Here is an 18101-nt window from a genome sequence, read left to right as displayed (position 1 = left end):
TATAAAACAGGATTTATTAAACTGCTATTAAAGTTAAATTATTTCTATAGTAAAATTACAATGTAACTGGAAATCCTGTGGGATATGCTTCTTCTGGTAGAACTGAATCTATGGCAACATAGCCACTTTGAAGAATAGTTTTAAGTTTTATAGCTAGAATGCTCCAATTTTGTAATATGACCCTCTGGAAATCCAGCTTACTGCATTCTGGCATTGTACTGACAGGTTTCTAAGATAAGTAGAAAATGAAGGTGAAGCTAATATTTTACCCCCTCAAATGTCAGAAAGATATTAAACAGAAAAATAGTTGAATGTAGGATTCCTTGTGCATGCATTTCGAAATGTTCCAAAATAATTAACCTTGTTTGGGGCCAGTTAAGGCTAGGGTATAAACTATAAATTCCCACATTGATAAAACCTAAATAGGGATATATTCCCAAAGCCAATTACTTCTTCTGTTAAGCATGTGAACATCTATGAGTTAAAGAATTACATCAAAAGTATGAGAGAGATGTAGAAACCAATTGCTTTTGTTTAAGAATCTAGTGATTTCTCTCTCTGTGGTGGCTGTACTTACTCTTCTTTCCAGGTTTCCTTGAGGATGAGGGAGATTCTAATTGTCTTTTGAACATCGCCGTTTTTCTTCTTTTCGACAGTACAAAATGATGCTTAGATTTAAGCTGCAGATTCCGCTGTGGGACAGCGAAATCATTAGCCCAGGGTGGTCCTACTCAAGTGAGGGAGGGGAGACATGTGTGAGAGCTCATGGTCCATGACAGTCAGGCAGAGAAGCACGTGTTTATATACAAAGAGTGCCAGAGAGACAGCTTTTAACATGAAAACATGGACATAGCAATAGCACATTGATCATAGGTTTCCGGGAGAATTACTGGGGAGACCCTGGCTAATCACACATGAAAACTGTTAGCTTCAACTGAGACTTTCTGGGGGTGGCTGCTCCTTGATTCTTCCAGGTTTTAAGTAACTCTCTCTCTGTCATCTCTCTATTTCTGTCATCTTTCTCTCTGCCATCTCTCCATCTCTCTCCAGTTAACTGGAGTCTACATACAGTGGGGGAACTGAGGGCTTCTTTAATGAACCGTAATTGAACGATGTGCATGCATAGTCATTCTATAATCCCATGAATATTCGACGCTGCTATACAGTAAAAATAGGAAGTCTGAATAAAAAGTAGGCAAACAAGTATTTTCCATGAAGTAGAAATGCTGTTACTAAAACTGTCAGTTTATTGGATCTTAGGAGATTCACTTACTAACACCCAGTTTTTAGTTCCCTGAAACTTGTCTCAGTGTCCACATGAAGTCTTCTGCCATTCAGGTATTTTGGAATGATATTAACTCACTCCATTATGAGCATTCTTAAACTCCCATAACTCCAGGTGAAGTCCTTTTTACTATGTAAGTAGGTCCTACTATTGAAAGACAGCTAAGGACTTTCTGAAGACTCCATGATTTCCCGAATAGTCAGCCTGATTAACCAGACTTTTAATAGCAATTTATGAATATAAAAAATAGTGATTCCAAACAAAGGAGTTGTATGTGGCAGGGACACTCACTTTTTTTTGGTTTGACTTATTTTCTTGCATGTACGTGAGCAGATCATGTCACAAAATTTTCATGCAGTGTTCCACTAAATTGCTACCTTATTCACATGACTGTCAGGAATTAACTTCAAATGTCGACTTATGCTGTGCATATGAGAAGTATGGAAATTTAAAGTTAGCAACATAAAAGAAAATTAGAATCACGTCTTTTCAAGAGGAGTAAAAGGAAAATCACAGTCCCCATGAACAAGTACACATCCACTGCCTGCTAGAGACCAGAGCTTGCTAGTACCTTTGTTAGGGTAAAGCAGATTCAGCTGAGCTCACAGTGCTTTCCAAAGCTTATAGAATAATTAAAACAAATCAATGCATCGGTACATATGTATTTATAATCAGCACTCACTACCAATTAAATAACTACAAATTATCTATTTTTCTTTTTTTTAGAAATGAGAGAACATATATTAAAACTCCCCAAGCCATATTTTAATAACATTGGTTTAAAAATTCATCTTAAACCAATTAATAAAAACTGCAATTTTAACAGAAAGTCTCTAAAGATAGAATTACTACCAAGAGAAAGGACAAGCTCAAAACCTACTAATGTATTCAAAAGACTATTAAGAAAAACTTTTACAGTTTAATTATTGGAAGATTATAGAATGGCTTCAGCGCTTCTGTACTGAGTAAGGAAGCTGTACGTGTGAAGAGTAATAAATGAATTGTTAATTTTACTGTTTCTCTGGGGAGTAGCAGGAGAAAGGTGGGAGTTACACTATTTAGATCTCCAAATGGATCTTGGTTTATAAGCAATAATAAATCCTACATGTGTTGCTAATTAACTACTTCAAACCACTCCCTTTTTTTCAGGCTTAAAAGACATTTGACTCCTGGGATCACTCACCATTCATATTCTTAAAGATGTTCAGGATGGGGAGGATCTGACGGTAATAGGGCACCAGCGCTTCACCCACCATCTCAGCTGACACAACCAGATGCTGGAGGACTTTCAGGGTGACGCAGATGACTTGTCGGTTTCGAAGGTTCAAGGCATCTTCAAGGTAGGACAAGGAGCAAACCAAATAAAAAGCGTTAATTTCTACAACGTTAAGGTGAAGTCGGCTTGTAGACCACTTAACTGTACCCGGTTAGATGGATGAACGTTTACTATTACAGTTTTGAATGATGCACGGTAGCCTTTAATGTTATAAACAAGATCTTGTTTGTGCATTATTTGTTCTTCCAGCTTTTGCTCATTCCTCACCAACCCTAAGGAGGCCACTCATCATCCTTCACAGAAGAGGCTGGCGATGGATGAGATCCGTTAGTGTCTCTGGGATAAAAGGGCCTCATGAAGGCTGACAGACAAATTTCTATGCAACAATCCTCTCCAGTTAACAACCTATGTGATCCTTAAAACCATTACCATGAAACAAACATTTATTTGGGAAGGGAGAACTGGGTGTGGTGTGTGTAAATAGAAACTGTAGGCTGTTAACAAATACTGACAATGTTCCTGGTAGAAGTGAACATAAAGTGACTACATTTAGACTCTCAAGAAAGCAGGAAAGAAAACATTTTTAAAGCTCAGAACTTTAGAAGGAATTAACAGTAAATAAGAGACCAAAAGAATGCAAAATGGTTTTAAAGATCAATTCTGAATGCACAGTAACAAGCTACACTGCAGAAATAGGATGGGAAACAGTAAGTTATCCGGTTGTCCCCCCACGTGCTGGGTCTGGAAGGTACCATTTTTTCCAGCGGGGAAAGCAGAGGACTGGGGACGAGGGCGCTGGTAACTGGGTGTATAAACTTGCCAACTCCCCTGCACGGTCTCAGGTTCCTCAATCATGGGAATGTCTTATTTACTTTCTAAAACAATTAAAAGTTCCAAGATTTAAATAGAAGGGCTATATAAAGCATCTATCATAGAACGTCAGAGGTGGTAACAAACTGTGATGACCCCAGATTATTCCAAGATAAAGTCAAAGGCTCTTATTTATAAGATGTTCCATCTTCCAAAGAAAAGATTGGCTATGATTAAACTATGTGTCATTTATGGAAGGACAAAGGGAGCCAGGCTACCAATAGGGATGACACCAGGGTCAATACATGTGATGCAGTCCTGACATTATTGAGCTCTAGCTCACATTCCCAATAGCCAGGATCTTCTAGCACCTCAAATTCAGTGTGTTCCAAAGATAAGTTGCCTCCATAAACTTAATATTTTTTCCTACAGACCTTATATTAGTAATGATACAACCAGATTCCCAGCCTCCCAGGGTCAAAAGTGTTGAATATCTCATGTATTTATTGACTACTCTCTTGAAGGTGAAAACCAGAATGGTTGTATGGGTACAGAATCGTGAGTGTATCAGTTGTTTATCCTTGCATTTCTGACTGGGAATTATAGCTCATTGCCACCTCCCAGCATCATGAGAGAATATTCTACTGCATATCGTTAGCCCAGAAAGAGATCAAAATTCAAAGTTTAGTTTCTACTGAATGCATATGGGTTTCACACCATCTTAGAGTTTTTCAACTTTATGTAGGAGAAATCCTAAATCAAACAATTTTAAGTTGAGGACCGTCTGTAAACACAAACGTGATGAATGGAGATGGCTCAGTTTTAACTCAGGGAACCAATCTAAATATAACTACGGAATTTTGATTGTATGATGGCTCATTACCACAGCATTTAGACACACTGCAGGCCATACTATATTCTGAAAACAACTAGAAATAGAAGGCTATAATTTAACCTAAAAGTTGTAGTAATAAGATATTCAAAAGCCAAGTGTCAGAGGGAAGGTGGGAAGGGTGAAGGGTAGGTGTAGTATCCCACAGTCAGTAGTGGGGGCTCTTTTTCTGGTTTTATCCATTCTAAAACTTTTTTTTTTTTTTCAGGTAACCCGGTACTGAACCTTGACTACTGACCCAGCTCAGTTTAACAGAAGAGAACTTGGGAAGCTGCAGAAATGTTGCTATGAGGATTATGGGCAGTAAACACTTTCAAAAAGAGTACTAATGAAGCTGAACATGTTTAGGGTTCAGAACTGCACAGAGCTGTGTGAGAGTTCATGCACTAGTACCAGCACATACCAAATACCTCCGTATTCCAGGAATTAAGCAAAGCACTTTACATGTGTTTATTTAATCTTCATTCATCAAATATTTATTGAGAATGTGTATGTGCTAGTCACTGTTTTAGGAACTGGAGATAGGGAACTGAATAAGAGAGCTATGGCACTCATTCCTTTGGGGCTTATCATATGGTATGAAGAAGATAGTGAACAAATACTACAAGTTTGATGAATATTCATAAGAAAGATAGGATATTCATAAGAAAGATAAATTATTAAAACAGCAAATCAAAAGGGGCATCCAGCCCAGTTGAGTGAGTAAAGAAGGCTCCGAGGCACAGGGACAGACTCAAGGGATGAGGAGCTGTTACTTAGGTGAAGAGTACTCCAGGAGAGGGAACAGCATGCGAGAGGCTGTCTCCTCTTAGAGAAAAGAGTCCTCCTTCTAAAAGGTTGACTCTAGCTCATCGGGATAAAGTTCTACTTAGCAATGTGGGAACAAAACTCCAGAGAACATAGAAACAGTCTTCTAAATAGTTTTATCATCGTGTAGAGCCCATCTGGTAATTGCAGGAGCCATAGTGGCTACAGAACACTGGCCTTTCACAGCTTCCTTCTTTTAGAATATACGTACCAAACAAAGCTTGCAAGAAAACAGCCTAGAATATGCTCATTTACTACCAATGTTAGAGTTTGCCATATAGAATATATTGATTAAGGAGTAAAGTTTTTAGATATATGAGTAATAATAAACTTGTGTTGGGGCACCTGGGTCGCACAGCCCTTAAGCGTCTGCCTTCGGCTCAGGGCGTGATCCTGGCGTTATGGGATCGAGCCCCACCCACATCAGGCTCCTCCGCTATGAGCCTGCTTCTTCCTCTCCCACTCCCCCTGCTTGTGTTCCCTCTCTCGCTGGCTGTCTTTATCTCTGTCAAATAAATAAATAAAATTTTTAAAAAACAAAAAAAAACAAAAAATCAAACTTGTGTTGATTAGGTTTATGCCTATCTGTATAGATAATTGATCACTTGGAAATAAACTAATAATCTCTCTCACCATGGACAGTAGTAACAGCTATCAGGAAATAATTATTTCATTTTACTGCAACCTTGATTGAATTAACATGCTTGTGATAAGTGTTATTGGATTGACAATGACTGACAAGTAAAATGTATGAACCATGACTCTTAATGGCATCTAAAATGGAACTCTGAGTCCTCCTAAATGACCAGGGAATAGCTCTAAAACCTCTGCAGTCACTGTGAAATAAAGCCAGGGTATGCAGTATAAAAGCCCCTTAACTTTATCCAAGAGCGATTTTTTTTTTATATTGCCCCTTTCCACTTCAGTTGCTCTATTTTTCTTCCTCATTCTTGAGGAAATAAGATATACCATTAAGTTGGAAGTCTTTTTGTTCTTACCATCCCAATGGAATTAAATAAAAAAGAGGGCTTTTTTTTTAAACAAAGTTCTTTTCCTTTGAAAAAGTATGTTAACAGATATAAAGAATATGATTCTGTAGCTTGAAAGAGCAGAAATGTGTTTATTCTTGTCTTGATGGGCCTGAAAGCTATTGTCAAGATATAAGTGAAGACTTTGAACTCAAGATTTAAGATTCTGAAAAAGGTCTGACATGAGATATCTACTGACATTATAGATCAGCCAGTGGAGCCTTTCTATTCAGAGAATTGGATAGCTATTGTATTTCTTACTTCCTTCAAGTATAATCAACAAGATAGAGCTTCCACATATACAGAAATTGCTGAAGAATAAGGAAAAAATAATTTAAAGTCAAAGTGGTAAAACTTATTCATCTTAGATGGTTATAAGTCACATGTATGATTTTTCTCAAGCATAAAATCCATTATTGCTATAATTTTTGCAAAGTCTGAACATTTTCTACTAGCAGATATGATTCACTAGTGGGGAATCAAGAAAAATGGAAATATTTCTACTTCTTTTAAAACTGGAAACACCAAACAAAATGCAAAAGCAAACAATAAAGTCTCAAAAATATTTTTGACATATACTATAAATGTTATTATCCTTGATATACAAATAGCTATCACAAACCAATAATACTGAATTTGTTCATTAAAAAATGGTCAAGGACATTATATGTTAATTAAAAAGAGTATAAAGTAAAAAAAAAGAAAACATGGGCAAGGAATATGAATATATAAATTAATAAAACAATAATTAATATTCCGGAATGTTCAGCTTCATCAAAATAACACTACTTTATAATTTTGAATATCATTTAACAAGAAGTTTTTGAAAATTTAATACTCAGTGTGGACACAGGTGTGGGAAAAGAGGCACTCTCATAGATACCATATTATAAGCCATCACAATCTTTCTATAGCAATATAGTAGATCCCCCCTTATCCATGGGGGATATGTTCCACCACCCCCAGTAAATGCTTGTAATAACAGATAGTACCAAAGCCCACATATGCCATGTTTTTTTTTTCTATACATACATTCTTATCATGAAGTTTAATTTATAAGTTAGGTACAATAAGAAATTAGCAATTATAACTAATAGAGCAATTATAACAATATACTATAATAAAAGTTACGTGACTGTGGTCTCTCTCCCTCTCTATCTTATTGTACTATACTCACCTTTCTTGTGGTGATGAGAGAGGACAAAATACCTATATGATGAGATAAAGTGAGAGGAATGATGTAGGAATTGTGACATAACATTCTGACATATGCCAGAAGGAGGATCATCTGTTTTTGGATTGCAGTTGACCACGGGAAACAGAAACCATGGATAAAAGTGTGTGTGTGTTGGCGGGGGTGGGGATTACTGTATGTGTACGGTATTTAACCCAGCTATTTCACTTCTGGGCATTTACTATAAGGAAGTATGCACCTGTGCAGAAAGTCATAGGGAAGGATGTGATAGATATTATTTATAATTAGACACAATCTAAATGTTCCCAAAACAATGGATTAAGTAAAATCAGGTATACCCATATAATGGAAAATTACAGTTACCAAAGTCACCTAATATAAAAATATTTAAAAAATAGGAAAATGTTTATAAGATACAGGGGAGGAAAAATGTAGGTTATAAAACTATGATCTCATTTTGTAGAATACAATGTAAACAGAGAAATTTATGTACTTAGCTGCTAACAGTAGAGACGATCTTTTCCATAGGCATACGTACACAGAGGATTTTATTCCATTAAAAAAAATACGCTTTTTTATACTGCTTAAAAAATATTTAGCGTATTTACCTAAAAATATTATTTTTCATGATCATGACTTTGTATATTTTAATTTAGTGGAATGTAGAACTCTCTCCTCATGCTTTCACAGTATTTTCTTGATTATTCTTAACCATTTACATCTTGAGACAAACTTTAAAATAATTTGGTCAGCTTAAAAATATGCTTGAGACTAACTGGGGATGTACTGTACGGTGACTAATATAACAAAATACAAATTATGAAAAAATAAAATAAAATATGAAAAAATAAAATATTTTAAAAAGAAAAAACATACCTGAGACTGATAAAAATTTCAATAAATTTAGAGAATATTTTGGGGGAAATTTACGTCTTTACTACAGAAATTTTCCATTAGAAACATGTTATCTCTTCAATTTTCCTTGTTGTCTTTAAGCTCCTCAGGAAAGCTTTACAGTATTTTTCATTTAGATTCTGCATAATTTGTTAGGTTTACTCAGAGGAATATTATACTTTGATACTATTTGTCTAAGACCATTTTATTCTGATATGCATTCTAAAAACTCTTGATAACATATACATAAAAACATGTTATTTTTATATATTTATTTACTGGTGAAATTACTTAATTCTCTTACTGGCTCTATTGTTTTTGGGTGAATTCAGCAGGGTTTATAAGTAATTATATTATCACAAACATTAATAAATTGATCTTAACTTTCTAGTATTTATTTTCGGTCATATGTCAGAGGCCAGAATTTCTAAAAGAAAATACAGTATTATAATGCTGAGAGTAGACATTTTAGTCTTTGAATCATTCTCATTCATTTTGATATCTTAAATGATTATTTTTATTTTATTGTATAAAGTATGTATAATATAAAATGTTATTTGACCATTTGCAAGTGTGCAATTCCGTGGTATGAATTACATTCACGAAGTTGTGCAACCAGCACCACTATCTATTTCCAAAACTTTTTCGTGACCCAAAACAGCCCCTGGTAACCTCTCATCTATGTACTATCTCCAAGAATTTGCCTATTATAGATTCTTAATGATGTATCTTAAGTATTTTTTAAATTTAAAACATTTTATTAATATTTAAGATTGTTTGGCCTAATATATTAATTGAATTGGACTGAAATGGACATAAATTTTGCTTATCAAGGGGTGCTAATCATGTAATTCATTAATTTACATAGTATAATGAATTCACAGTATGTTTTCAAACTAAATGTACGTTTCAAGATTGTAGAAAATTTTTCTCTTCCCAAACAGAATTCAGCTGCTAAATAAATGTGATATGGCCAAGTTCTCATATTCTTGGGCAATCAAAGCATTAGAGACTTAGCTCAGCTATTATGGGCATCCAGGAAACCTATGATAAAGGCAACAATTTTGTCTTTAATTACTTGTTTTCCAGTAAGTGTTATGTTAAAAATAAAAGCACCAATTTTTCTTTCATCCCATACAGAAAGGACTGTCTTTATACAAAATGCAAATTTTCTATCAAAGCTCTGTTATTAGAAGTAGTTAATTTTTATACTTTCTTTTTTTTTTTTTTAAGATTTTTACTTATTTATGTGACAGAGAGCCAGCGAGAGAGGGAACACAGCAGGGGAGTGGAAGAGGAAGAGGCAGGCTCCCAGCGGAGGAGCCCGATGTGGGACTCCATCCCGAGAATGCCGGGATCACGCCCTGAGCCGAAGGCAGACACTTAACGTCTGCGCTACCCAGGCGCCCCTAATTTTTATACTTTCTCAACTGATGAGAATATATTCTGACTTTAGGACCACAGAACACAGTTTAGCATTTGGTGAGTGTTTGGCTTTTCTTTCCCTTAAATACTTAGTTTAAAGGATAGATATATAATTAATAATTTTTTAATAAATGAATGTATTCATTACCAAAATGGTCTTAACAATAGTCCTTAGCATGATCGGTGTTATACTCACAACTTTGTAGACATAAAGGACCTGAATAACAATGTAACCCTGCACACTCCTCACTCTTGCTGCAGCCAAGGTTGGGCCTTTGCATGCCTTTATACATCGTGAACACCTCTAACAGTAACAGAGAGTGAACTTACCCATACCCCGCTCTGTCAGAAAGCAGTCCAGGGTTTGTCTCTTTGCACCTTGCTTCCCTGTCCCTAGACTGCCTGCTGGCTTAGTTCAACCAGAAGGAGTGGGCCACAGATGGACTGATGACCCAAGCAAGGAGTTGGCCAGCCTGACTCCATCCTCAGAATAAGACCAAATCACAATCTGCTGTGATAAGCAGGCACTACTTCTAAGAATCACAGTTACGTTTCTTCCTCTGGTGGGAAAGGTTCCTAAATTTGCTCCAGCTTTAAGACAGTGGAAGTAGTCGACTATAAAGAAGGCTACAACATGCACAGGCTTTTCACCAGGAAGTTGTTCTACCTAAACAGTAGGTAGAAGAATATATCCATTTCCGAGAAGGATCCCCCCTTTCCACCTCAAAGCAAGAGTTTGAAGAACTTCACGCTGCTAAGTTTGGCATCAATATCTGGTACAATTGTGGAATGGATCATTTAAGCAAGTTATCTGAGGACCCCCAAGAAAATACTGTTTAGCCAGGGTGAGTTCTCTGGAATATCAGGCCAAGCTTACTTCATATATTCTGATAAGCCTCCTCATAAAGGAGATCATAGACAGACTATCAGCAAGGCATCTGGCAAGATCTCCTTTGTAGGCAAGGCACAGAAATGGTTGAAGAGTTAGGTTTTCTTTTTCTTTCCTGTGTGAACAATTGAACCCAATCTATATGCTTGGATGATTTGGTCCAACTACAATACCACCGAGGTCTCTACTTGATCTAATCTATTTTCCATCTAACATTTTTATTGTAACTTCGATGAGAGTTATAGAACTCAAATCTATTAATTTTTCAATGACCTAAAGTTAGGAAGTCTGCAGAGATAGGACCATGAAGGAACACCAAGAAGGTAAAAGTGATAATTTGTTATGATTACCACCTTGACTTGGCACTGTGATAAACATTCTACTCGTATAATTGGTTAATCCTTACATCATCTCTGGGCAGTAGGTTTTATAATCCCCTGGGAGAAATGAAATAATTCATTTGCCAAAACCACACAGCTAGTTCATGGCAGGCTGGGGTCTGGTTTGCATGAGCTCAAGGCCTGTGCTCATGGTGGTTAGACCCTACTTCCTCCCAACATCTTAGCAACTCCTGGTGGAAATGCTGCCAGTCTTGGAACATGTTCGGGAGATGTTCAGAGCTGCACAGCAAACACAGACTTTAGCATGGACTCTGGGCAATCAGACTGGACACCTGCTAGGTCCTGAGCTTAAGCAGCTTCCTCTTAAGGAACAAGTCATCGGATGGAGCTGAGTTTTCTGTCATCTTCTGAGACAGCAAGCGACACTCTGTAGTAGCGCTATTCCCTGACTAGAACTCAGCCCTTGTGGGGAAGGATTAAGATTGCCAGATGAAGTTTTAGCCTTGGTGATGAAAAACCTTTGCCTTAATCAAGACAGAGAATGATGATGGTTATGATAACATTTATTACACTTACATTGTGTGCTCTGCTAAGAGCCTGAAACGTATTAGCTCATTTGATCACTGAAATAACCCATAAATTGGGTGCTATTCTTCTGCCAATTTTATAGACTGGGCCTCGAAATGGTTAACTTGTCTGAGAGCTCAGAAGTGGTAGGGTTACGATTTTGACCAAATAGTCTGACTTCAGAGAATCTGCTCTTAACCATCACATTATACTGGAAAATTGATGAACTTTGTTTATTTGATAATGGTAAAGGGACAGTCAATCCATGGTGAATTCAGTTTGAGAATGTAATTTACTATTTTTGGCTCTTTATCCCTTTCATTCAACTGTGTTTTTTGGCAAGGACAGCTATCTGTTCTATTCCCATCAGCTCTGGTACCTCTCATCTTTGTTTTGCATCTCTCAGACTTATTTTCTCTGTTCAGAAAGGGCAGGGCCTGATTTCTACTCCCCATCACAGGTCCAGAAGGAATCCTTTCTCTGGTAAGTGACCAGCTAACTATTCAAATATTTCTGGAGTTGACTAACCCCTGACTATCATCCTTGCATCTACTAACACATTATTTCTGGACAGGAATTCTTATACAGTGACACCAGTTTTATAGTAATGACTTTTTCAGCGGGGAATTAAGGGTGGTAAGGTAACTGACAGTGTGAGAAATAGGTAGAGAGGAAGAATGAACAGCAATCATCAGATAGCTGGATTTTATCATCCCACCTATGATTGCTCATATTCAACACAACACTTACCGCTCATTAAGAGCCTGCTTCTCACCTGGTCTCAGCATTTCTGCGCATATGATCATGTAACGATCACAACAACTCTCTGAGATACGTATTAACTTCCTTATTTTGGAGATGCAGACTCATCTCCTGAGCTCAAGGAGATGGACTAATTTGCACAAAATGGGAGAGCCTGCTAGAGAAGCAAGGGCCAGGTTCCTTTCCAGTGGCCAGACTATTCTAAAAAAGGATAGAGAGAGGTGGTCTTTAGTTCAGCTACTGAAAGTTCACAAGATGGAGGTGACTTCCTTATAAAATGGATATTTTAAGCTATAAGATTCTAGATTCCACTTCCCTCAATAGCTATGGGTTCTCATTTGGGAATCTGAAGTGGTCAGTATAGGCTAGGTTTGCTTCAGGAATAGATTAACCCTTAAGTCTAGTTGACTTCACACAGAAAAGGACCATTTCACATTCATGGTAGATATCCAATTCAGTTTAACACAGGGCAGGGAGGAGAGAGAGTAGGCGTATTACTTACTAGCATTATGTTCATTTGCTCTGAAAAGCCTAGTTTGGAGGGAACACACACCTCTTCCATTCACAGCCCATTGGCAGTGTTAGTCCCATGCTTCCACAGAACTGCATAAGAGAAATGCTGGGGAGCTGTTAGATATTTGGTGCTCAGTAAATGTCTTTGACATAGAATTCATATTATTTGTGGAAACTAACTTCTCCTTTCCCCCAACCTGTACTATGGGCAGGTGCACGACCTAGGTTAATTCGGTCAATGTGTTCCATTCTTTGACCACAGTTCAAAGCTGGGCATGTGCCCCTAGGCGGTATAATCACAGCGAATCTTTGACTTTTACTTTTTCTGGAAATTCAGGGACAAAACCACTTTCTCTTTCCTATAAATGTATGTAAGTATGTAAGCATGTAATCCCTGGATCTACCTGGAACACCCAGGAGCCAAGAAGGGAGGCAGCTTTAAGATGATCTTGCATAAAACAAAGCAGAGAGTGACACTGGTGAGCCATGCTTGAAATGCTTGAAATGAGACCCATCTCTGGATTGTTCAGTTACGTGAGCTATCAAGCAAACCTGACTGACAATTTGAACCATTTTGGTTTTTATTTTTTTGCATTTTGTAACCAAAATAATCCTAATACACCTCTTTCCCATATTTCCAGTACAAATTAGGTATTTTCTTCTTAAATCAAACATCATTACTTTTTTCTAGTTAGTATCAGTTTAAAAATAATTTACCTGGAAAATTTCTAGGTAGATAAGTAAAGTTATTAGATCATAAATAAATAGTAATGCATTTCAGATGTACTTGCTCCTTTCTAATTAAACAGAATTCTCAAAACAATTTTTTTATATTGTGATATGGATTCTCATGTTTTATCCTTACTTGGTGTATTTTTTCCATTGAGTATTCTTCAACAAGAATATCTTGCTTTTTACAATGTTATTGCTACTTAAATGTTAAGTTGCTTTAGCTGTGTCTGTGCATGTTTATCCTTTATAGCTGGGTGACCTCAACTCATTAGAGCTCTCCTAATGAGGCCATTGTCTTATGTGCTATTTGTAGATCAGTGATATTTCTGTAATTCTTTAGCAGCTGGAGTCGACTTGCCTCCTAGTAGACCATCTCACAAATGTATGTTACCGCTTATAAATAGGATCACATGAGAGAATGCAAGATGAATAAACAAAAAATTACACTCACCACTTACATAATTTCTCTAGTAGATGGAAAGCATTATGTCATTATATTCTTTGTTTTTTCATATTAGGGATTTTTACAAAATAGTTTTTGTATGATATACATTATAGTGGCAAGCCCAAATGGCCACTTTACCCTTTTGATTATAACACCTATACAAATTTTCATACGGATGGCAGTTATGCACCTGATCAAATTAATTTTGCAAGTATTTTGATGCATTGACGATGTACTAGCAAGCCTATTAGATGCTGTTGGGAATATATTATTTACTAGGACTATGTTCTATGGGACACAGAAAGGAAGATATAAAGTTCTGTGGGGGAGAGAAAGTGGGGTGGGGAGAGGGTGGGAGTTTAGGGTGAGCACGGGAGAGAAGAAACAGAAGAGACGCCACAGAACAATTCCTATTTGAGCGAGGCCTTGAAGGTCCCTTACCATTGAGGCCCTGGGGATGTGACAGTGGGCATTTTTAAAAGAAAGACAAGGTACAGAATTAGAAAAGAAATCTTATGGTACATTTAGCTTGCCTATAGCTAACAGGGCACACAAAGGGAAGTACAGTTGACCTTTGAACAACACGAACGGCAGGGGTTCACTTATATGCAGATTTTTTCAATACACACTGTGTAGTGCTATAAATATATTTTCTCTTCCTTATGATTTTCTTAACATTCTCCCCTAGCTTGCTTTATTATAATATAGTATATATCCTTATAACATACAAAATATGTGTTAATTGTGTGTTTATGCTATCAATAAGTCTTCCAGTCAACGGAAGACTATTAATAGTTAAGTTTTGAGGAAGTCAAAAGTTATACACAGATTTTCAACTATGCGGGGGGGCTGGTGCCTCTGAACTCCGCATCGTCCTAGGGTCAATTGTAATAAGAGATAAGGTCAAAAACAATTTGCAGCCAGATATTTACAAGGAATCCTTGAAGGTCATACCAAAGAATTTAAAGTAGGCTGAAAGTAGAGGAGAGTCTGTCCTTGAAAGAGGGAGGTGTATCAGTTAAGATTTGAGAATTGAAAACTTCATGCCTCCAAGAGCTAAGGTGTGTGGCCTGGGGCATAAGATAATAGTAGGAATACTGGCTTGAGATGTTAAGAGGTGAGACTTTTGGGACAGCACAGCAGGTAGAAAGTTAGCCGGTATGTGTGGGAGTAATTATGGAAGAAAGAGACCTAAACAGCAGGTATAGTAAGACATGCATGAAAACCCAGCTTTAGCTAATTCTTAAGGGTTATATACATTGGAGAGATCCCAGCAGGCCCAGATGTTGAGCCAAAGCTGGGAGAGGGAAGAACTTTGGTTGCTGCCCATCACAGGGAGACAAAGTTTGAAATTTATGTTGAACAGGTTAGCTGTCAGAATAAATAATCTTCAAAAGTATATAGACTTTAAAATATCTTATTCATAATGTCCATGGTATGACTGCACTTTCTGGCCTGCTGAGGTTGGATGGGCTCTGGACTAGATCTGGCCAATGAGTAATGAATATAAATGAAATATGTTACTTCCAGGATGGAGCACTTTGTTACCAGAAAGAGATCCTTTGCAGCTCTTCTTTCCTCTGGTGCTGTCAGCAGTGACATCCATCAGGCTGGGCCCCTAAGCGATTGCTGTGAACAAGATCCCCCCTGACAACCTGCAATAGGCACTGAGCACATATAAGAAACAGACCTTCATTCGAAGTCACTTACTGTTTTAAGTTTCTTGATTTTGGAGATTGGTTGTTATTTCAACATAACCTAGCCTGTTGTGATTGATAAAATTCCCTTTGTCATATTAAGGAGAATTTTCTTCTATTCTTAGTTTGTTTTAAAAACACAAATGGGGGGCGCCTGGGTGGCTCAGTCGGTTAAGTGTCTGCCTTCAGCTCAGGTCATGATCCCAGGACCCTGGGATTGAGCCCCATGTTGGGCTCTCTGCTCAGCAGGGAGTCTGCTTCTCCCTTGCACTCACCCTCAGTGCTCTCCCTCCCTCTCACTCTCTCTCAAATAAATAGATAAAATCTTTAAAAAAAAACACAAATAGGTATTGGTTTTTATCAAATGCATTTTGCCATCATTTGAAATGATCATATAATTTTTAATAACCCTTTAATACACTAACGTAAATTGCATTAACTGATACTTCTATTGTTAAGCCACTCTTATGTTCCTATAATAAAACCAACTTTGCCATGAGATACTGTAATTTTTATATATTGATGGATTCAGTTCTCTAATAATTTTGTTTAGAAATTTTTCATCGATGTTCATGGATGAGATTGTCCTAGAAGATTCCTTCTTGTAATGTCCTATAATGAAATTGTTGCTATCAAGGCTATGCTAGCTTCATACAATGAGTTGGCATGTCATATAATATTAATAATAATATTATTCTTCTCATTTTATAGATTAAGCAACAGTGTCACATGGAGTAAAGCAACTTGCCCTGGGTCCAATGGCTACTAAATGGTACCACCAGATTTGAAGCTGGCTGGTCTGATTCCATAGTTTATGCTCTTAGCCAGTATACTGTCCTGTTGATCTGAATGTAGGATTAAGAGTTTTAAGAGCTAGTAAAGAGATAGTTCATTGTTACAGAATGAATAAAGAATAAGGTAAGAAGCCAAAAATCTCTAACCAAACAAATACCAGATCCTGCAAACCTATAATAAACATACAGAGAGAGAGAGAGGAGAATGAACATAATGGATTCATAAAGAAGAGAACAAAACACTATTAAGAAGCAATAATCAGAATAAAAGTAAATTACAGTAACTAACAAAATATTCAGTGAAAATTCTGGAAGATGATCTTAAAGAAATTTCCCAGGAAGTAGAACTAAACTGAATCAGGAAATCTGAGCAAAAATATAAAGAAATTGGAGAATCAACCCACAAATTTATATATATAATTTATATAATTTAAAATTTAACTATAATAATATATATAATTTATTTCTATATATATGCAGGAATTATAGACAGAATTAGAGAATCAACCCACAAAGTAATTATATATGTATAATTTATGCATAATATATATAATAATCTTATATATATAATTTATATACATATGCAGGAATTACAGACAGAAATAAAATAGAGGGAGAACATTATTACAGGAGGAATACATGAATGGCCTCTAGTGTTGAAAGATATATGTCCCTAAATTGAAATTTCCCAGTGCAATGAAGGAACACACAGCTGCATCAAAGCATATCAACATAAAATTTCACATCACCAGAAATAAAGAGAATATCCAGAAAGCTTTCAGAGATTGGGAGAAACAGGCCAAAGGCAAATAACCAAAAACACCAATAGCATCAAGATGTTCAAAGCAAGGTAAAAACTTGGGACACAATGGAGACAAGACCTCAAAATTCCAAATGAATGTTATTTTCAATATAGCTGAACTAATAAGTATGATGGAAGGATTTCCAGACAAGCAATGATTAAAACTAAACTTTTCATGTACTTACAGGAAAATACTGGAAAATGTGCACTATAAAAATGATGAGGAAAACAAGACAAACAGCTAAGAAAAAAGACAGTAAACCTGAGAGAGGAATAACAATGGTGTTGGGTCACTGGGACCAGACTGGAGTAGAAAGATGGAGAGTGGAAGGACCCAAGACTCCAGAAAAAGAAAGAAAATTGATGTTCTGAACATTTGAAAAGTAACATTCATTTGCTAGATCTTAAAGTATTAAAAAAAAGTATATACAAATCAAGCAAACTAAATGAGAGACACTTATTAATGCTAAGCAAAACAAGTTGTCTAAGGAAAGAAATGTAATCATAGTAGATGTGTGATTTGTAGTGAATAGGACTGATGTGATCACAATAGTGTAAGAACTAATTATTAATCTGACCAAAATTGTGATATAACTATATTATAAGGATGGAGGGGAGAAGAAGATAAGTTTGTGAAAGAGAGCTAAATTTTTAAAAGTTGAGATGTAAGTGACATATAACATTGTATTAGCTTCAGGTATACAATGTAATGATTTTGTGATTAGCATAAATTACAAAGTGATTACTGCAATAAGCCGAGTTAACACCTTTCACCACATATAGTTAAAAAAAAAGTTTTTCTTGTGATGAATGCTTTGAATATCTACTCTCAGCAATTTTTAAATATCACAGTATTATTAACTATAGTCAACATGATGTACACTACAACCCCATGACTTATTTTAATATTTTTATATATTTACTTTGTATATTTATATTTATGTATT

At 36.3% G+C, this 18101-nt stretch overlaps 1 protein-coding gene across 1 annotated transcript in view; it reads right to left on the bottom strand.

Annotated features, from left to right (window-relative positions):
- Nucleotides 1-18101, bottom strand: part of PACRG (parkin coregulated) — a 505932-nt gene that overhangs the window by 194034 nt on the left and 293797 nt on the right. Inside the window, exon 4 of the mRNA XM_002923978.4 lies at nt 2469-2618. Within this exon, the coding sequence (XP_002924024.4) occupies nt 2469-2618 (150 nt within the window). The remainder of the gene's footprint in view (nt 1-2468; nt 2619-18101) is intronic.

This window comes from Ailuropoda melanoleuca, chromosome 10 (genome assembly GCF_002007445.2).
Source record: "Ailuropoda melanoleuca isolate Jingjing chromosome 10, ASM200744v2, whole genome shotgun sequence".
Lineage (NCBI taxonomy): Eukaryota > Metazoa > Chordata > Mammalia > Carnivora > Ursidae > Ailuropoda > Ailuropoda melanoleuca.
This window is presented reverse-complemented; position numbering and strand designations above follow the sequence as displayed.